Here is an 18,979-nt window from a genome sequence, read left to right as displayed (position 1 = left end):
GTGGCGCCAGCCTAGCTCACAGCAACCTCAAAGTCCTGGGCTCAGGCGATCCTCCTGCCTCAGCCTCCCGAGTAGCTGGGACTACAGGCATGCGCCACCATGCCCGGCTAGTTTTTTCTATATATTTTTAGTTGGCCAATTAATTTCTTTCTATTTTTAGTAGAGACGGGGTCTCGCTCTTGCTCAGGCTGGTTTCGAACTCCTGACCTCGAGCGGATCTTCCCACCTCACCCTCCCAGAGTGCTAGGATTACAGGCGTGAGCCACCTCGCCCGGCCTGAACCCTAAACTCTTGATAGGCGGGTGACCATTTGGTTTCTCAAACCAGGATTTCTCAACCGTGCATTAACATTTTGGACAGGTCACTTCTTTGCTGTTGGGGACTTTACTGTGCATTGTAGAGTGTGGAGCAGAATCTTTGATCTCTGCCTGCTAGACGCCAGTTAGCACATCCGCCCCTAGACAAAACGATCAAAAACATCTCCAGATGTTGCTAAATGTCTACTGGGGTGCAAAATCACCCCATCTGAGAATCACTGTGCCACACTGAGAGTCTCCCATCCTCCCTCTGCCCTCCCCAGTTGCAAACAGAGGCCAGGCAGGGCTGGAGGCCAGAGATAGCAGGTTTAATTGGGCCCAGAAGGAAAGAGGCCTCCAAAGGGGGTCAGGGCTTCAAGATGTTGGCACAATGGAGGAAGAGCGTGCCAGCGGACTGACTGATGTGGTCTCACTCCAGAGGGATGGAGTTTTCCAGAACAGGCATTCCCGGATTCCTAACCAGTCACAGGAGGGCCTGGAGTGGCTTCTGGGGTAGACAGCCCCCGCTTTCCCGGAACAGGCGGAGGGGGTAAGGGAGTGGTGCTGGAGGGGATTCTTTCCTTCTGCAGCTATTTTCCTGGCATTGTTGACGGCCCAGTCTGATTGGTTGAGGCTGGAGGGGAGGACCTTTCCAGCTGTGGGTGCCTGGGTTCCTGGCAGCGGTCTGATGCTGGGATCCTGGTGGGGATGTCTGGGTTTTAGGGTCTGGAAGACTGAGCCTTTGGGGCTGGGATTAAGGGGCTGGCTGGTTAGAAGTTGTGGGTACACACCCCTTAGAGCTGGAGACTGGGAGGTTGTCAGTGTCTTTACAAGTCCCTTTTTACTTGGAGGTGGCGGGACCTGAGGGAAGACAGAAGACGGGAGGCCTAAGAGGAGGGACAGAGGGAGGCCGGCGGTTGGAGGCTGTTCTTGCCCTTGTCCCACAACTCACTCCACCAGGAGGCTCGGAACACCCAGAAGCAGGACGGTTCCAAAGACAGAGAGGAGCAGAATCCTGGCTTCCCAAAGATCCTGACTTCCTGCAGGGCCCCCGGGAGACAGTGAATAATCCTGGGGATCACACGCACCCACACTGGGGGAGCCGAAGGGGTCCGGGATGGGGTGGGGCGGGGTGCGGCCCGGGCGGGGACTAAGGACCTGGGAAGCAGCGCTTTCTGGGCCAGCAGGCCGTCTCAGTGGCCGCGCAGGTAGAGCAGTTGTACAGGATGGTGCTGCCCCCTGCAGGAGACACGGGGGAGAGGGAAGCCCAGGCCAACACCCTTCCAGGGTGCCAGCTTCCTCCCTGGGCTGCCAGGCTGTCCTCAGGCACCCTGGAGGCCCAGGTCCTCGCTACCCCTTTCCTTCTCTACTCACGGCAAGCGGGAGCACAGAGAGCTGGAATGAAAGACAAGGAAGGGGTGGGAGAGGGTGAGCCACTGGCCCCTTTGCCTAAGATCCCAGGCACCCCTGGATGCCCTCCCTGTGTCCCGTGTCAGTACCTTCCCTGGTGTACTCAGGGAGCTTGGTCTTTCGAAGCCATCGCCAATAAGCAGGGAGTGAGGAGAAAGCCTTTTTGATCTCTGGAGAAGCAGAGAGCAGCTACACTGCCCCGGGCCTCACACTGCCAGTTCACCCATCCCTGCACCTGCTCCTCCCCATCAGCCCTCCTGCCTCCCCGGCTCCTACCTCCCAGCCCTCCTTGGTCTCCTCCCAAGCTCCCAGGTCATGCCTTCCCCTTGGCCTCACCCATGACCCTCAGGACTCTGTGAGTCTTCTCTGTGACTTTGTTCAGGGACACCTCATCTGTGGAGATGGGCAAGGACCATCGATTCCCCCCGCAGCCCAGGGGGAGGTTTTGGGATCTCTCCTGACCTTTCTGGGCTCTGGAGCTGTCCCAGAGGGAGAGGCCTTTGTGTCCGAAGAGGGCTGTGAACCCTTTAGGGTGCAGCTAGGAAGTCACATGCTGCCCCCCTTGGGGTACAGGGCTGACTGTTGCTGGGCCTGTCCCTGGATGTCGGGTCTTACCTAAGGCAAAGGCCGAGAAGTCCGGGGAGACTTCGCATGCCTTCCACTGGGCCTTCATCTGGCTACAGAGCCGAGCCAGGCGGCCTGACACGTCGTGGGCTGGGAGGCGGCAGAAAACACAGGCCTCTGCGGCTGCCAAGAAAACCCCACACAGTGCCAGCAACCACATGAGGACCTTTAGGGTGTGGGGTGGGACCTGGGTCCACCTGGGCTGAGAAGGCCTCAGAATGCTTTGTGACTCTGGCTCCAGCCTTTTGCCTGGAGGTTCTAGAGTGTTCCAGAATAATGTTACCGCTCCATTATTGGCTGAGGTAAAGCTGGGGCCCAAGGAACTCCAGCTCCAGCCCCATTGCTAATGGAGACTCACCTAGCTCCCTTATGCCAACCTAGGATAGGGTGTGGCCTTTCTGTCTCCTTCAGTAGGTGGCTTGGGACACTGCAAAGAACCTCCCTTCCCATGTTCCAGAGTGTTCTGGACTCTCATTGCCCAGGCCAGGCAAGGCCACCCAGCTTCAGGAGGAGAAGCCATGGTCCCAGCAGCCAGACGAAGTCATCCCTAGTAGGAGACGGGCAGAGGAAGTGGGGCTTCTGTTGCACGGGGCATAGTATCCCCAGCCTGGCCCTCAGCAGCCTTTACAAGTTTGTGGTTCCAAAAGCAATTTTATTTTTCTTCTTGTAAATCATGACCAGTGACAAACAATGAGTGATGCCCCAGTGAAGAAGCTGTGCACGAGTAGCCCATCCCTTCCCAGGCCCTCCCCACTCTTCCAGACTCTTCATCTCCTCCCTGCACTGGGCAGCGCTGGGCCCCTCCCAGCTGTCTCCTAGCAAGGGGCCTACGGTTGCCTCAGCAACCAAGAGTTCATACAGGCCTCAGAGGCCTAGCTAAGCCCAGTGACTCCTCTTACCTCTCATCAGGAAGATCCCAGTGACTTAAACCCCAACAGGCCCCTCCTGCCTACATGGTGATATGTGTACATGCGTGCACATAAACACATATGCATATACACACCCTGTAATTAAACTACTAATTCTCAGTCTACTCACACATATACCACAGACACGCCCTGTGCCAGAACAGTTGTGGGGCAACCCCAAACAGGCCTGGACATGCAGAGACCACAGAAGGACCAGAACACAGACAGTGTAGCCAGCAACACAGATGGGGACAAGGATGCCAGGGAACCACATATCAGGTAGACAAACTGGCTCACACACACACACACACACACACACACACACGCACACACATGAAGGAAGTAAGGCCAGGACCAAAAAGATACCCCCCTCCTCCCCATGGCCAGCCCCACCCTCCATATGGAATCCTTTAAAACACTTGGAATTCCAGAGAGGTGCTCCAGCCCCATTGCTCATGGGGACTCTCGTAGCTCCCTTATGCCAACCTGGGATGGGGAGTGGCCTTTCTGTCTCTTCAGTAGGTGGCCTGAGACACTGCAAAGAACCCCCCTCCCATGTTCTAGAGTGTTCTGGACTCTCATTGGCAAGGCCACCCAGCTTCAGGAGGAGAAGCCATGGTCCTGGAGGCCATACTGGGGCAGTGCAAAGCTCCCCCTTTCCCCAGACCTCAAGCCCCTCCAGTGTTCTGCTGGGTCTAGCCTGGACAAAGAGGTGGTCCCCACTTTTCTATACCCCTAAATACTGAGCTCCAAGGAGAGACTGGCAGTCCCTAGCTTTAGATGAGGACAATCAAGAGAACCTTCCATGCCCATCCCAGGGTCAGCACCATTCCAGACCCTCTGGATCACTTGTGAACCCTCGGTGGGCTCAGGTTTGGGAATTCCTGCCCACATCTGGGCTCCAGCCAGGTGCAGTGGGACCCCGACTCTCATAGCTCCTGAGGCAGAGCTAGAAAGAGGCATTAGGGGAACCTTTTCCCTGTGAGCTGCCCCATTCCCTTTCCTCCCCACAATCAAACTGAGGACAGCGTTCTCAGTGGCGGATAAAGCGCAGAGACCGAGAGTTGAGCAGGTCTTCAGGATCAGGGAAGACGGAGTCTAGGCGGAAGCCGTGCTCCAGAGCCACACGCAGCACCTCTTCCAGGAAGCTTGGTGTGCCCACCACCTCCCGCCGCTCTCCTGGCCCCCCAGTCCATAGGGGCTGCAGCCCCAGTCTCCCATACTCCACCTCAGGGAGTTCCGCAGGGCGGGGCGCCCACTCCAGACGAAAATGTGGGCCCCCCTCTGCCCTGTCCCCACTGGCCACACCGAATCGGGCCCGCATAGCACCGAGACACTCGGAGTCGGTACAGAAGAGGTTTGCCCGGAAGATGTCCACCTGCACAGAGCTCAGCTCATAGTGGTGTGGGCCCCGGCGAGCAGAGAAATGCACCTGGCGGGGGCTGACGTCTACATCTGCGTGGAGCAAGGCAGCTGTGGGTGCAGGGGTCCCCCGGGAGGCCTCCAGTTCCCGCAGGGCATCCAGGAGGGGCCGGATCTGGTAGAAGTCGGCTTCTGCTCTGAGAAGTGCTGTCTCTCCATATCCGCGGGGCAAGTCCAGACGGCCCAGCCGCAGGAAATTGAGGATGTGTCGGAAGGCTTTGCCATCCCGGTCGATGAAATAGTGGCCGCCACCTTGGGGATTGAGGTTGGGAGGCATGGGGGTGCCAGCCCTAAACATTGCCCCCAGCATGGAGTCTGGGAAGCGGGTCAGGGTCTCTAAAGTGGTGGAATATAGTGTGCCCCCCACATTCAGGGTCACGGGGCCCCCAAAGGAGGGGGGCGAAGAGGGCACAGGAGGAGGGGAAATTTTGGGAAGTACAAGAGACTCCAAAAGAGAAGAAAAGGCAGAACTTCCTAGGAGTATGCAGAATTGGGCGTAACTTTCAGACTTGCTGTGTTGGAGTTCAAGGCAGCAAGGTTTGGAGCTCACCCAGTTACTTTGGCAGTGGATGGGAGGCTGGTTTCAGGGCACAGAAATCCCTGAAAGGCTGAGAGAAGAGATGAGAACAGCAGAGGGCAGCAAGAAAGGGGAAGGGAGCTTTCGGTCAAGACGTATCCGATTCTGGATGGTCAGCGACTCTTTTCCGTGGTCTTCAGACAGTGGGTTTCCGGAATCCAACCAGCAGGTGACGGTGGCGAGCACAGGGCCGACTGAAGGGCCCAGCTTCCGAGTCCCTGGCAGATCGCTGTCGCAGTGGGAGAGTCCACGCAGGGTTCCGGGGCCGGGCAGAGGCCTGGCCTGGCTCCCGGCGCGGGTTCCAGGGGATGAAGGCGGAGCTGACCGGAGCGGATAGCGGAGCCGCCCCGTATCGGCTCGGGGGTGACGGATGCGCGCTCAGTCCGAGCTGAGTGTCCGAGGGCTGCGATGGAAGCAGCCTGGAATTTCGAGACCCAGCCGCCACCGCCGTCCCCGGGTGTCGCCGCAGCCGCTGAGGTCCTCTCCGCCCCAGGAAGTGGCCTAAGGGCTGCGGCCCCGGGCCCTTTAAGAGGCAGCGCCGCCCCTTGGCGCCCCGCCCCCCGCCCTCGCGGGGCTCGCGCGGCTCGGGTGGAGGTGGGAGGTGGGAGGCGAGTCCCGGGCCGGAGGGACGGGGCGGACAGGCTGGACTGGCGGACGCAAGCGGGGGCGGGGTGACTCAGTCGCGTCGCCCCGGATGTGGCCGCGACGGCCCCGCAGCTCCTCAGGTGTGCCAGACGTCACGTTTGCACCTCAACTCGGCGGGCCCGAGTCTCTAATCCCACCCCTCGAGAAAGCCGAGGCGCGGCCGCCCCGGGCCAGGGTACCAGTTCCCTCCCGGTGCTCCCGTGGGGAATTCCCGAGGGGGCGGGTGCTGAGCCGCCGCATTCCGGGAATGCCTCGGGGCCGAGGTGGCCGGAGCGAGCCCTCCATCCCGGCGCCGTGCCAGCTCACCCCAAGGCAAGGCCGGTCCCCATCCCACGCCGGCGGCCTCTCTCCGGAGGGACAGGTCTGGCCAGGTCCCCTGAGCTGAGCCCGAGAGCCCCGCCAGACTGTCGCCCAGCGATAGGGCTGAGGCTAAAGTTGCTACCTCAATCCCCCAGTCGCCTTTGCCTGACTCGAGCAGCTCCCCGCATCCCTGGAGCCGCAGGGCCCAACACCCCGCGGCCCGGAGGTGGCGCCCAACAAATGAACTAGGAAGCGCGGCGCAAAGCACAGAGGCTTTAATGGCGGAGGGGCGGAAGGCGTGCAGAGGGGCTGGGCACGCGGGTCCTGGGATCACAGCGTGTGGAGGTCATGACTACGCCGTCTCAGCTTCTCCGGGTCGTCCGACGCCATGAGAGAGAAGTCGCGGAAGATGTCAAGATACGTCTCATCCCCTGTTGGAGAGGGAGGAAAGGCTGGGGAGGCCGGCGGGGTGACAGTGCGCGCTTCGAGAGCGTGGGCGGGAACGTTTGCGCTGTGAGCGCAGCGCCCGCGCCTATTCCTTGCTCCGAAGGCTTGGCACGTCCCATGCGCCCAATACATATTTGTTGAATAAATAATGGAATTAATGCAGTTGGGCACAAAGGGGACAGGTCACCAGGGGCTAGAAGCCCAAAGTTCCAGTGTCGGGCCTGGGAGCAGGGGTGGGTGGATACATTACCTGCCTGGCCCTGAGCCGCTTCAACCTCCCTCATCTTTGCCAATCGTAGCCTGAAGGGGAGGAAATTAAGAAATGAGTGACATTATCCTCACTGCCTCCTAACTTCCCGTGCTTTGAGCTGGGTTGTGTTTGATTCATCCAATTCATTCATTCAATGGCAGGGTCCATTGCTTAAAAGATGCCTGTCAGGACTGTTGATGCGTGAGTGATGCCGCTCAGGATGAAGTCACCACCCTTGGACCCTGCCCGCCCGCCTTCCTGCTCCACGCCCGATCCCTACTTGGAGCATCCTTTCTCTTGCCTGGCCAGGCGCTGGCCCCACCTTCCCCGGCCCCACCTGGCACACTCCCGTTTCGACCTGAGCCCCGCCCGGATGGACAGTCCAAGCGCTAGCCCCGCCCTTTCAGGCATTCTCACAGGGTGACGATGTCAGCGTTGGCTGTTTCCACAGCGATGGTCAGAGGGTCCCTGCCTTCAGAGTCCCGAGCCTCCAGATCTGCCCCCCGTTTCAGGAACAGGCAGGCGAGCCTGGAGAGGACAGCCAGGCTCAGCTGCCCGCTCACCTCCTCTGGAGCCTTCGTCCCCACAGCCATCATCCCCGCCGCCCCTACCCCGTGTGGCCAAGAATGGTTGCGTGGTGTAGCGGGCCCCGGCCCGCACTGTCCGCCTGGTTCACGTTTGCCCCGTTCTGGAGAAGAAACTCGCAGGCCAGAAGAGAATTCTGCATGGAGAAGTCGAGAAGGAGGATTGAGGGGTGGATTTCAAGATGTTTTAGGGTGGGGTGAGTGAGAGTGGGGGCTATGGTAATCAGGAGTGTTTGCGAGCGTGCAGCTAAGTGTCAGGCTTGGCTCTAACTCTTCACATGTATTCATACATTAAATCTATAGTACAAGTTGGGGTTTTTTTGTTTTATTTTTTTGACACAGGATCTTGCTCTGTTGCCCAGGCTAGTGCAGTGGCACCATAATAGCTCACTGCAACCTCTAACTCCTGGGCTCAAGAGATCCTCCTGTCTCAACCTCCCCAGTAGTTAGGACTACAGGCTTATGCCACCACACCCAGCTAATTTTTCTGTGTTTTGTAGAGACAGGGTCTGGCTATGTTGCTCAGGCTGGTCTCAAACTCCTAGGTTCAAGTGATCTTCCTGCCTCAGCCTCCTAAAGTACTGGGATTACAGATGTGAGTCACCACACCTGGCCCATAGTACACGTTTATGAGGTATGTTATCCCTATTTTACAGATGAGGAGACTGAGGCACAGAGAAGTTAATAACTTGTTTGAAATCTCCTGTAAGTAAGTGGTGTAAGTGGTGAAAGCCTGGATTCAAACTCAGTTCTGCGCCTACAGATCACACACTCTTAGCAACCAGTCTATATATTGCTTATACCCTCCCTGGGGGGGGCGGGGGTAGGGAGCTGGTGAGCGGGCAATGAGGTAAGGGCTGCACTCAGTGTCAGAGAGGAGCCTTAGGGTGGGGTGGGTGGGGTGGGGAGGTCGGCGAGGCTCTCACAGCAGCTGTGGCCTGGATCAGTGGCGTGGCATTCTCCCGACTCCCATTGACCCAGTTGACATCAGCTCCATGAGCAAGGGCATCAGCCATGGTGGGAAGGGATGGAGGATGCCCAGCAGCTCGAAACAGCAGGGCCCCAGGGTGCAGGCTTCCAAGGTCATCAGAGGGGGGCTCTGTTAGGGGGAATCAGCTCTGAGTCTGGGAAGAAGACCCTCAGCACAGTTCCCTGATGCTGTAATGGGATAGGTCACTTCTAAACTGTGGGGAGGCCTTCCTGACCCAGGACTGTGGTGGGAAATAGAGGGACGTGGGTGTGGGTATTGCAAGTGTATATATGTGTACCCGGCCCTGGGATGTGGGAGAGAGACAGCATCATTCACCTCATCCTGTCCAACCACCCTGGCTGGGACGTCACAGGTGACTGACTCTCCCTGACACTCAGTCTCAGCTGTTGGCTCCCGCTGCCCTAGCCAAATCCACACCCTCCTCAGGTCTTTGGAGATCCCAAGCTCATTCCCACTCCTGCTTTCCTCGTGCTGTTGATACCCCTTAGCCCTCCCTGCCTACTCCAAGCCCCATGGTCTTCCCAGTCTTAGTGTCACACTCCACTGTAACCCCTGAAAAAGTAGTCTTGTCCCCTCCAACATTCTCAAGGGGAAGGCCTGGCCCTCACAGCCTGCACCTCCCTACAGGGCTGGGCATGGTGCTGAGCACACAGCAGGTGCTCAATGAATGCCCAACCAATTCTATACCTGGCTTGGATCTGAAGCTCCCTGGCCGGGGCCTAAGGGAAGGCTTTGGGGGCACAGGAGGCTGCCCCCTTGGGGGCCCCCGGCCACCTCTTCGCCCTCGAATCTCAGGAAGCTTGGTCAGGAACTTCTTCTCCACGTATTTAGCGTGAATCCAGGCTTCCTTCTCCTGTCTGGGGAAGGGGGAGATGGGGACAGTCTTCCCTCCTCCCATTCCAGGTCCCCCTCCCCCTCCTCCCGCCTTGGAGGGGAGCCCCAGGCGGCTCCACCCCAACCTCACCGGGAGCAGCTGGGCCCAGGCTTCTTCACGGCCAAGGCCTCCACACGGGCCTCATAGATCTGGTTGATGACAACATTTCCCAGCTCGCACATAAGCTTTGGGTGGCCCAGGCAGAGGTAGAGACAGATGGGGAGGGTACAGGGTGAGTGTCTGAGTCATCAGGGCTCTTCTGTCCTTTGTCCTCAATCCCCCAATCTTTACAATATCCCAAGTTACCTTCACTAGTTCTGGCTCCCACGAGTCGAGGGTCAGAGACCGGACTTTGGAGAAATGAACACCGAGGCTCCTGGGGGGCCAGAGAGGGAGTCAGGGCCTCTGTGGGGCAGTGGCCTGGGGAGGCTGCTGCTGCTCGTGGACAGACCGGGAGGCAAGGTCTGCACTGGGCTGTGCAGAGGAGCCGGGCAAGGAAGCAGGGCAGGCGGGGCCGTGTCACCTCGACCTGGCTCTGGAGGATCCTGCCTGTTCACCATTCCTTCTTCCTTCTTCCCTGTGTTTCATTTTAAGAACCTCATCCTTTCCAGCCACTCCCTCCTCTTAGGATACTTTGGCCTGGACAACTCTTCCCACACTATCACCCTTCCCTCCTTCCACTACACTGCCTAGGGGTGAGGACCTTGTAGACAGATTTGCTAAGGCCTCATGACCTCTTCTCTTCTCTATCTGGCCTTTTTTCTTTTTCTTTTTTGAGACAGAGTCTTGCTTTGTTGCCCAGGCTAGAGTGAGTGCCGTGGTGTCAGCCTAGCTCACAGCAACCTCAAACTCCTGGGCTCAAGCAATCCTCTTGCCTCAGCCTCCTGAGTAGTTGGGACTACAGGCATGTGCCACCATGCCCAGCTAATTTTTTCTCTATATATTAGTTGGCCAATTAATTTCTTTCTATTTTTAGTAGAGATAGAGTCTCACTCTTGCTCAGGCTGGTTTCAAACTCCTGACCTTAAGCAATCTGCCCACCTCGTCCTCCCAGAGTGCTAGGATTACAGGCATGAGCCACCGCGCCCGGCCTGGTCTTTTTTCTTTTTTCTTTCTTTTTTTCTTTTTTAGACGGAGTCTCACTCTGTCACCCAGGCTTGAGTGCGGTGGTGCCATTATAGCTCACAGCAACCTCAAACTCTTGGGCTCAAGTGAGCCTCCTGCCTCAGCCTTCTGAGTAGCTTGGACTACAGGTGTGCTTCACCATGCTTAGTTAATTTTTTAAAGTTTTTATAGAGATGTCATCTGGCTATGTTGCCCAGGCTGGTCTCGAACTCCTGGGCTCAAGCAATCCTCTTGCCTCAGGGTCCCAAAGTGCTGGGATTATAGATGTGAGCCACCATACTCAGCCTCTATCTGCTGTTCGTTGGCTCAGCAGCCCTGACCCAGCACTTCCTCCAACCACGCCAATAAACTCCTCTGGCTGTCCCCCAATTCTGGCCAGACCAGGACACTGAAGTCTGGGTCCACCTAGGTCTCCCTTGCACTCTACAGGCTCAGGCCCAGGCCTGGTGCCCAGTGACAGCCAGAATCTAAGAGGGGAAGCCCGGATGGGTGGAAAAAGAGAGGCCTGTGTGATGGGCTCTATCTCGGGGGCTTCACCGCATCTGGGAGGAGTAAGGCTCGAGTTTGGAGCCTTTGGGGAATGACCTGTGGATGCCGGAGCACTGAATGCAGAGGGTGACACCAAGGTTGATGCTGGCCCATTCCGGAGCTGGCTCCCGGCAGTCGCAGCACTGGGCATTACCATCCACACTCTGTACCTGGGCCGCCACGTGCCCGACTCCCCCAGGCTCCCTTCCTCTGGCCATCCCGCCACCGCCCAGGGTGGCAGCAGAGCCCACAGCCAGGTGTCCTGAGCCCTGGGAGAGACAAGGGAAGAAACGGTGGCCGAGGGTAAGGTGTGCCCCATCTCCCAGGGCAACCTGGCCCTGCACCCCCACATGAACGTACCTGGCCTGGTCCCCGGGGGCTGTCATCAAGGCGAGCCTGGCTGAAGGCAGAGGCAATGCTGCTCTGCACAGCACTGACCCACAGCTGCAGGAGGCGCTCAGAGTCAGCCTGGAGGAGGCAGGACCTGGGGAGGAGAGTGAGGGAGATGGCGGAGGGGTCTGAGGCCTGGGGAGCAAGGTGGCAGGATGGGCAGGCTGACATTCAGCCAGTATGCAACCAGTTCCAGCTGCACCGACATACTCTGTACCAATTGGTAATATCCTCCAAATAGTCCCATCACCTATACCCTCTCTCCAGGTGGCCCCCCAATCAAGCCACCAAAGGCTTAAAGCCTGGAGTTGCATGGGGATCCTCCACTGTGGTTGGCCCTGGTTGTCATGTTAATAAATGTTTAGATACATTAGAGTGTCACCCCTGAAGACTGCACTCACTTGCTAGTGGACACCACCTCAAAGCAGAACCGCCGTTCTGAGTCGGGGCAGAGCTTCACTGTGCAGAGGCGAAGGTCGTCCACCACCACAGTCACAGGGTCCTGGCAGGAGAAGGCAATAAGGGGCAGACCTCTAGCCACAGGCAAGGGCTAAGTCTCCCCCTGGCCCAGGCTTCCAGGACCCAAGCCTACTCACCTTGTACTTCTTCTGATAAACCAGTTGGTTGCTCTGAATGGTGAACCAGCGTCTGTAGGAGGTGGAAATAGTTATGGACACAGGAAGCTTTGGGACGAGGCTCAGAACATGGACAGAAGAGAGGCTATACCCTTTGCCATGAGGATCTTGCCGAGAGGAGAGAGACCTGGGCTGACTGTCCTATGAGACATTCAGAGAAGGGTGGACAGTTGTGCAGATGGGGACAACTAAGTTAGGGAGCTATTCACACCTTGGACAACCCAGATTTGATATAGTTAATACTTGTGAAGATAATTTTCCAGCAGATGGCAGTAAACTTCTTTTTCTAGTAAAATGTCTATTGCTACAGTTTTTAACAAATGGAAGTATCTTGGGGAAGGGGCTCCATTTTCTAATCTGCACAAAGATCCCATTTGGGCTGGCAGTGGCCCTGGAAGGAGAAGGAGTCAAGTCAGGGCATGTCACCATCCTGGTCCAGACCCTGTAATGGCTCCTCATTGTCCTCAGAGTAGACCCCAAGACCTTACAAAAGTCTACAGGGTCCTTTAACGATTCACACCCCTACTAGCTACTAGCTCCTAGCTCCAATTTCATCTCCTACCACATCCTCCTCCTCTCTTACTCTATACAGACCCATGGCCTCCTCTCTCTGTTCTCAGCTATCTCAGGGCCTTGGCACTGGCTCTTCCTTATGCCCAGAACATTCATGCCCCAGTTAGCCTTCAAGTCTTTTTTTTTGTTTGTTTTAATCTCTTTTTTTGAGACAGGGTCTCACTCTATTGCCAGGGCTAGAGTGCTGTGGCGTCAGCCTAGCTCACAGCAACCTCAAACTCCTGGGCTCAAGTAATCCTCTGCCTCGGCCTCCCTCTTTAAAGTCTTTGCTCAAAAGTCAGCTTCTTGTGGCGCCTACCCTGGCCCACTGTTTGAAGCTGAAACCCCTGCCCAGCTCTCCACGTCCCTTTATTATTTTTGTCTAGGGCACTATCACCTTCTAACATAACACATAATTTACTTATTTATTAAACTTATCATCTTTCTTTGCTGATGGAATATGAACTCCACTGAGGCAGGGGCTTTGTCTGTTTTCCTTGCTGTGCTTAGCACACTGGAAGCACTCAAAAATATTTAATCAGGTGGGTCTGGCTGACTGGGGCATCCTTTCCTCACCTGCTCCAGGTCTTAAATGCGTTGCTGGCCCGTTTGAAGAGATGTCCTTCCATGACCAGGCCACTGGGCCCCTCTCTTAAGCTTGGCTCTGGCTCCTCCCCACCCAGCTCCTAGAGGCACAGAGAGTCAAAGGGCAACTGAGGCAGGCAGAGACCAAGGCCACAGCCTTGTCTACCTCCTGCCCACAGTCCCAGTCCTCACCTTCTGTTTCAGCAGCACATGTCTCTGCTCCATGTCCCTCTTCTCTCGTGCTGAATTCAAGACCAGCTGGTGCAACTGGGCACAGGAGGGGGATCTCAGATGTCCAAGCCCCTCCCCCCACTGACTAGGCCAGGGGAGTCATCTCAGAGCCCGCTAACCTCCCTCCGCCACCTGTCTGCTCCCTGGGGCCCAACCTGGGCGCCTAGCTCCTTGCGGTATTGGGCCAGCCGGCTCAGCTCCTCATGGCCCTGCTGGAAATGGGTAGCCTGGGCTTCCACCAAACGCAGCACCTGGGTGACAAGGTGGTAATATCTCTCCCTCTTTCCTTTCCCCTCATGCTCTCTGTCAGTAGGCTCCTCTCACCTCCCCCTCCCCCCTCAACTCACAAACTCCATGATGTCAAACTTCCTCTTGTCCTCAATCACATTGACCTGAGGATCAGAAAAGACCTCAGGTTAGTCTTGAAAACATATCATCCCCTCCCACTGCACAATGGGTGCTCCCCAGCCTCAAGGTGGCACCTGAGGCCTGGTACCCCAGGAGGACAGGTTGGGGCAGGCACCTGCAGGGCATAATCCAGTGCCCGTCCCCGGTACGCAGCTCGAGCAGTCCTCAAAGCAGCTCCTGCCTCTTCTGCCTCCTGGGCTCGGCGCCTGGGGACCTCTGCGTTGTGGGTGAGAGCAGCCTCCAGGCTCTCAGCCCCCCGCCAGAAATCCCGGCGAGCCTCTCGGAAACCCCGGAGACCTCTGGGGATAGGCGATAACACAGCATCACAGATGACACCCACCTGTCCCCTGCACAGACTTCCCGGGAAATGGCCCACCCGTATCCTTTCAGTTAGCCTGTGCAGTCAGAAATCCCAAGGGATCCCTGGGACAGAGGCATAGAAGTTGGGCCACCAGAAACTCCAATCTCCTTCACTTGGGAAGGCCCCATGGTACTGGGAAGAGGGCAGGAGGGCAGGTTTCTGGGAAATAAGGCCCCCTTCCCTCCCATCTCACTCCTTGACCAGGGTCTGGATTTGCTGCTGCAGCGTATGTTGGATGGCGTCTAGAAGCTCCTAAGGGAAGACGAAGTTGGCAGGTGAGAGTCAGGACCACAGATGTCCTTGTGCCCCACCCTCCCTCTCCACTCCCCAACTCACTGCGTGGCTGTCCAGCTTGTGGCTGAGGCTCACGGTGAATTTGTCCAGACATTCCTAAGCAAGAAGCAGCACAGAGAGAGCACCAGGCATGGGGTGGCTGAGCCTGCCCAGCTCTCGACCCGGCCCACTCTGGCTGTCTCGGATGGCAGCCCAGCCCTGCTCTGACCTGGGCCCTGCAGACCCCAGGCCAGCCCTTTTCTTCCCCAGCATCTCTTCCTCCCACATCCCATCCCTCCGGCTCAAACCCTCCACATACCGCCATCATGGGCTCTGGAGGACCCAGGTGGGCCAGGTCACAAATGCCGACGATGAAGGCGCGGCTGGCAGCAAGGTAATGGCGCCCACTTTCCAGGAGGCCGGTGCCCAGCTTGAGGAGCTAAGAAGGGAGGGCGATGGGGAGCTGAGCCGCCAGCCACCACACCAGGTGATGCCCCCTGCCCCTGCCCGACTTCCTCTCCCACCTCACCTACCCTTCCCTCCAGCCTACTTCAGCTCTCCCCGACACCCACCGCCCCATTTCTAACACACCTGGTGAGTTCTCATCTCTGTTTCTCTGCTCCCATTGCCCTGTGCCTGCAACAAAATTCCTGCCCATTCCCCCAGCCCATGGCCAATGCCACTGTCAGCTCTACCTCCAAAACGTCTTTCCTTGTCCACTCCCACCTGTCTGTTCCTGCCCTGCCTACCTGCGTGGATCCAGAGCTCCTGGAAAACTCCATCCTCCTGCATTGCCTCGCTCACAAGATGAATTCTCTATGTGGTTGGTATAAAATTCTATAGTTTTTACCGTCTGGAGTTGTCCCATTCTGTGCTCACTGACCATTCTCTCGTAAATACGAATTGGTCATCCAGGCCACAGGTCAGGGGGAAGATGGGATGCCAGGGTGCTCCTGGGGCCCATCCTATCTGGCCCCCTCCACTGACAAACAGGGAGACTGAGGGGGAGTGGTTGGCCTGAGAAGCATCTTTCTGGGTGACCAGAACCCCAAGTTGATCTCTTGACCCCTGCACTTTATCTCCTGCAGGACTCCAACTACATTGCCTCTGGGGCGATAACACTTGGCTCTGGCCTGAGTCACCATATCTGGGATTGAGCAAGTGTCTGTGGAGCCCATATGTGGTCAATGCACGTTTGTTGAACTGAAAAACATTTTCTGGGGCTTTCTGGAGGCTGCAGTGAAATACAGCTTGATTTGAAGGTGTCTGGCAGGAGCTGTAATGGTTAGGAAACTGACCAAAATCAAATCTTTTTTGTTTTGTTTTGTTTTTGAGACAGGGTCTCACTTTGTCGCCCCTGCTACAGTGCGGTGGCATCATCTTAGCTCATTGCAACCTCAAACTCCTGGGCTCAAGTGATCCTCTTGCCTCAGCCTCCTGAGTAGCTGGGACTATAGGTATGGGTCACCATGCTTGGCCAATTTTTCTATTTTTTTGTAGAGACTCACTCTTGCTCAGGCTAGTCTTGAATTTCTGGCCTTAAGCAATCCTCCCACCTCAGCCTCCCAAGGATTACAGGTGTGAACCACCATGCCTGGCCATGATCAAATCTTAGCAGACATCACCACCAGGTGTCTGGGACATGGGACAAGGATGCACACAACTTACTGTGTGGATCTAGGGGACTGAGTGTCCAGCATTTTCCTTACCCACCCCAGACTCTTCCCCTTATATGAGTAAGGAATTTTGATAAGAATGAACTAGTGAAAAACTGGTACATCCATACAACAGACTAGTACTCAGCAACAAAAAGGAATGAACTATTGATATGTACAACAACTTGGATAAACACCAAAGGCATTATTCTGAGTGGCAAAAAAAGCTAATGTAGAAAGGTCACATATGATTCCATTTGTATAACATTCTAGAAATCATGAAATAGAGAGATGGAAAACAAATCAGTGAAGGGGATCAGCCATGGATCAGAGAAGGGGATGGGGAGGATATCACTATAAAGGCACAGCACAAAGAAGTTCCTTTGTGGTGATAGAAGTTTTATATCTTGGGCCGGGCGCGGTGGCTCACGCCTGTATTCCTAGCACTCTGGGAGGCTGAGGCGGGCGGATTGCTGAAGGTCAGGAGTTCAAAACCAGCCAGAGCAAGACCCCATCTCTACTAAAAATAGAAAGAAATTAATTGACCAACTAAAAATATATATACAAAAAATTAGCCAGGCATGGTGGCACATGCCTGTAGTCCCAGCTACTTGGGAGGCTGAGGCAGTAGGATCGCTTGAGCCCAGGAGATTGAGGTTGCTGTGAGCTAGGCTGATGCCACGGCACTCACTCTAGCCTAGACAACAAAGTGAGACTCTGTCTCAAAAAAAAAAAAAAGTTTTATAACTTGAATGTGGTGATGGTTATATGAATCTGTACATGTGAGAAAGTGCCTATTTCAGGCCGGGTGCGGTGGCTCACGCCTGTAATCCTAGCACTCTGGGAGGCCGAGGTGGGCGGATTGCTTGAGGTCAGGAGTTCGAAACCAGTCTGAGCAAGAGCGAGACCCCATCTCTACTATAAATTAATTGGCCAACTAATATACATAAAAAAAATTAGCTGGGCATGGTGGTGCATGCCTGTAGTCCCAGCTACTCGGGAGGCTTAGGCAGGAGGATTGCTTGATCCCAGGAGTTTGAGGTTGCTGTGAGCTAGGCTGACGCCACAGCACTCACTCTAGCCTGGACAACAAAGTGAGACACTGTCTCAAAAAATAAATAAATAATAAATAAATAAATAAATAAAGTGCCCATGGAGAGGGCCACATGGCAGGGAACTGCAGGCGGCCCCTAGAAGAGGAATGCCTCAGTCCCACAACAGCAAGGAACTAAGTCTGCCCACCATCACATGAGCTTGTAAGAGAACCCTGAGCTTCAGATTAGACTGCCGCCTGGGCCAAGACCCTCGCTGCAGTCTAGGAGCTCCTGAGCAGAGAAGCAGCGAAGCCATGCCCAGATTCCTGACCCACAGGAAACTAGGATAACAAATGCATATTGTTTTAAGTGGCTCGATTTGTGATAATTTGTTATGCAGCAATAGAAAATTCACATAGCAAGTAAATATATAATATGTCAGATAAAGGTAAATATTATAAAGAAAAATAAAGCAGAGTACAGGAATGGGAGTATGTGTGTGTGTGTGTAGTTGTGTGCACATGTTGTTTTATAGAATGGTCAGGGAAGACCTTACTATCTTATGTTTAAATGTTGTACTAGTTTGTCTTCCACAGTCAGTCTCTGGGCTTCTTGGGGACAGAAATGATCTTGCTTTCTCTGAATGCCCAGGGCCTGGCACAATGTAGGGGCTCAGGAACTGAACAAGGAAGTCCATGAGTGAGTCTTATTTTCCAAGATCCTGAGCTCCTTGAGGGCAAAGAACTAGCCACCTTTTTTGCTACTCTGTAGTTCCCAAAATATCTACCCTACACAATTAGCATTCAGTAATCCCTGGCATTCATTCTCTGTCTCCAGCTTTCTCCCTGGCTCCTCCCCTCTCATCCTAACCCACTCCTGGGTCACCTCTCCATGTCAGGGTCACCTTTTCCAGACGGGTCTCCAATTCTGACACTTCAGCTTCCACCAGCTCGATAGAGGCTCTGGGAAAGAAGGGATGGAGTCACAAGCACAGAGCTTGGGTCCATCGGTCTGTCTGCCTGCCTCGTCAGGGTCAGGGTTAGAGTCACAGGGTGGTGGGTACAGACAGAGGAAGCTGCTGGGTTGAGTAGACGTGCCTACCCATCCTCTCTTGTTCTGTTCACTTTGCATAGTCTGGGAGCTACTACAGCCAGGGCCAGAGCAGGAAGGGTAGAAGAAGGGTGGATGTGGCGAGGGCAGGAAGTTGCTAACCGCCCCAGAGCAGGTGCTGGGGGAGGGGCAGGGGTCCCAGTGAGAGGCAGGAAGGAATTCCAGTTCTTGGGGTGAGGGAGAGGCTGGAGAGGCCAAGGGGTGCGTGCAGTGGGTTGAGGGCACTGAAGTACCCTGGTTTGACAGCAGAGGTGCCACTTTGGCCCATAAGCTTACTGCTCTTGTCCCCTTTGAGGCCTACTCCCTGGAAGGAGATCTAGCGTGGGGAAAGTTGTGTGTGCGCAGTGTGTATTGGGGGATGTTAGACCTTCCTCTCCCCAGCCCCCCAGACCAGCACACACTTACCGGAAACGTGGTGAGTCCTTGAGACACTCCTCGAAATCTAGCTTGACGGTCATCTCAGCTTGATCACTGTGGGGCCAACGGGCAGGTAGGGATGCAAGTGGAGCCACTCCCTGCCCGGGGAGGGGAGATGACAGGGAACGAGGAGAAGGTCCACTGCTGGGTGGGGCCCAGGGGCACAATCCTTTCCCCAAGGGGAAGGGGTGTTCTAGGAGGAGCTCTCACCCAACACTTCCAGGCAGCGCGGGGAGGAGCAGGGGCGGGGCCTGGGCAGAGAAGGGGGGCCTGAGATCAGAGAAGCCACAGCCCCGCCCTCAGAGACTATCTGCTGTCACCTTCCTCCTAGGCACCCTAGTCTCTGT

At 55.9% G+C, this 18,979-nt stretch overlaps 3 protein-coding genes across 6 annotated transcripts; all 3 read right to left on the bottom strand.

Moving 5' to 3' along the window:
* Nucleotides 1–905: 905 nt before the first annotated feature.
* TMEM95 (transmembrane protein 95) lies at nt 906–2,575 on the bottom strand. Of its 2 annotated transcripts, none has more exons than XM_075994121.1 (8): nt 2,322–2,575; nt 2,043–2,099; nt 1,796–1,876; nt 1,671–1,691; nt 1,455–1,535; nt 1,249–1,336; nt 1,088–1,157; nt 906–1,008 (listed from the first exon to the last, which is right to left on the bottom strand). In XM_075994121.1, exons 1-7 carry the CDS (start codon nt 2,488–2,490, stop codon nt 1,124–1,126), a joined length of 531 nt encoding a protein of 176 aa, XP_075850236.1. In that variant the 5' UTR covers nt 2,491–2,575; the 3' UTR covers nt 906–1,008; nt 1,088–1,123. The 2 variants fall into 2 exon arrangements, with proteins under 2 accessions (XP_075850236.1, XP_075850235.1); XM_075994120.1 differs by having other exon boundaries at nt 909–995.
* A 386-nt stretch (nt 2,576–2,961) lies between these two features.
* Nucleotides 2,962–5,104, bottom strand: KCTD11 (potassium channel tetramerization domain containing 11). The gene has a single exon (XM_012776749.3). The coding sequence runs from the start codon at nt 4,968–4,970 to the stop codon at nt 4,272–4,274; it is 699 nt and encodes a 232-aa protein (XP_012632203.2). The 5' UTR covers nt 4,971–5,104; the 3' UTR covers nt 2,962–4,271.
* Nucleotides 5,105–6,441: 1,337 nt separating this feature from the next.
* ACAP1 (ArfGAP with coiled-coil, ankyrin repeat and PH domains 1) lies at nt 6,442–18,936 on the bottom strand. 3 transcript variants are annotated; one of them, XM_075994115.1, is made up of 23 exons: nt 18,843–18,936; nt 18,621–18,686; nt 18,010–18,067; nt 14,736–14,855; nt 14,480–14,533; nt 14,337–14,395; nt 13,898–14,081; nt 13,722–13,766; nt 13,530–13,625; nt 13,336–13,410; nt 13,135–13,244; nt 11,968–12,019; nt 11,773–11,873; nt 11,342–11,465; nt 11,039–11,250; nt 9,635–9,704; nt 9,419–9,513; nt 9,142–9,311; nt 8,390–8,562; nt 7,491–7,600; nt 7,297–7,407; nt 6,880–6,929; nt 6,442–6,613 (listed from the first exon to the last, which is right to left on the bottom strand). In XM_075994115.1, the coding sequence occupies exons 2-23, from the start codon at nt 18,671–18,673 to the stop codon at nt 6,513–6,515; spliced, it is 2,223 nt and encodes a 740-aa protein (XP_075850230.1). In that variant the 5' UTR covers nt 18,674–18,686; nt 18,843–18,936; the 3' UTR covers nt 6,442–6,512. The 3 variants fall into 3 exon arrangements, with proteins under 3 accessions (XP_075850230.1, XP_012632179.1, XP_075850231.1); XM_012776725.3 differs by lacking the exon at nt 18,843–18,936 and having other exon boundaries at nt 18,621–18,836; XM_075994116.1 differs by lacking the exons at nt 18,010–18,067; nt 18,843–18,936 and having other exon boundaries at nt 18,621–18,836.
* Between the last annotated feature and the right edge of the window lie 43 nt (nt 18,937–18,979).

The sequence above is a fragment of the Microcebus murinus genome, chromosome 18, assembly GCF_040939455.1.
Source record: "Microcebus murinus isolate Inina chromosome 18, M.murinus_Inina_mat1.0, whole genome shotgun sequence".
Taxonomy (NCBI): domain Eukaryota; kingdom Metazoa; phylum Chordata; class Mammalia; order Primates; family Cheirogaleidae; genus Microcebus; species Microcebus murinus.
Note: the sequence above shows the minus strand (reverse complement) of the source record. Positions and strands in the feature narration are given on the sequence as shown.

Excerpts from the sequence above, each read along its gene's own strand:
- KCTD11 (XM_012776749.3), bottom strand. The coding sequence starts at position 4,970 with ATGCTGGGGGCAATGTTTAGGGCTGGCACCCCCATGCCTCCCAACCTC.
- ACAP1 (XM_075994115.1), bottom strand. The coding sequence starts at position 18,673 with ATGACCGTCAAGCTAGATTTCGAGGAGTGTCTCAAGGACTCACCACGT. Across the intron at positions 18,068-18,620 it reads AAGGACTCACCACGTTTCCG|AGCCTCTATCGAGCTGGTGG; the intron begins GTAAGTGTGTGC and ends CTTCTTTCCCAG. Across the intron at positions 14,856-18,009 it reads TGGAGACCCGTCTGGAAAAG|CTCCTCAAGCTGGGCACCGG; the intron begins GTGACCCTGACA and ends CTCCCTTCTTAG.
- TMEM95 (XM_075994121.1), bottom strand. The coding sequence starts at position 2,490 with ATGTGGTTGCTGGCACTGTGTGGGGTTTTCTTGGCAGCCGCAGAGGCC. Across the intron at positions 2,100-2,321 it reads CTTCTCGGCCTTTGCCTTAG|ATGAGGTGTCCCTGAACAAA; the intron begins GTAAGACCCGAC and ends CCATCTCCACAG. Across the intron at positions 1,536-1,670 it reads TCTCTGTGCTCCCGCTTGCC|GGGGCAGCACCATCCTGTAC; the intron begins GTGAGTAGAGAA and ends TGTCTCCTGCAG.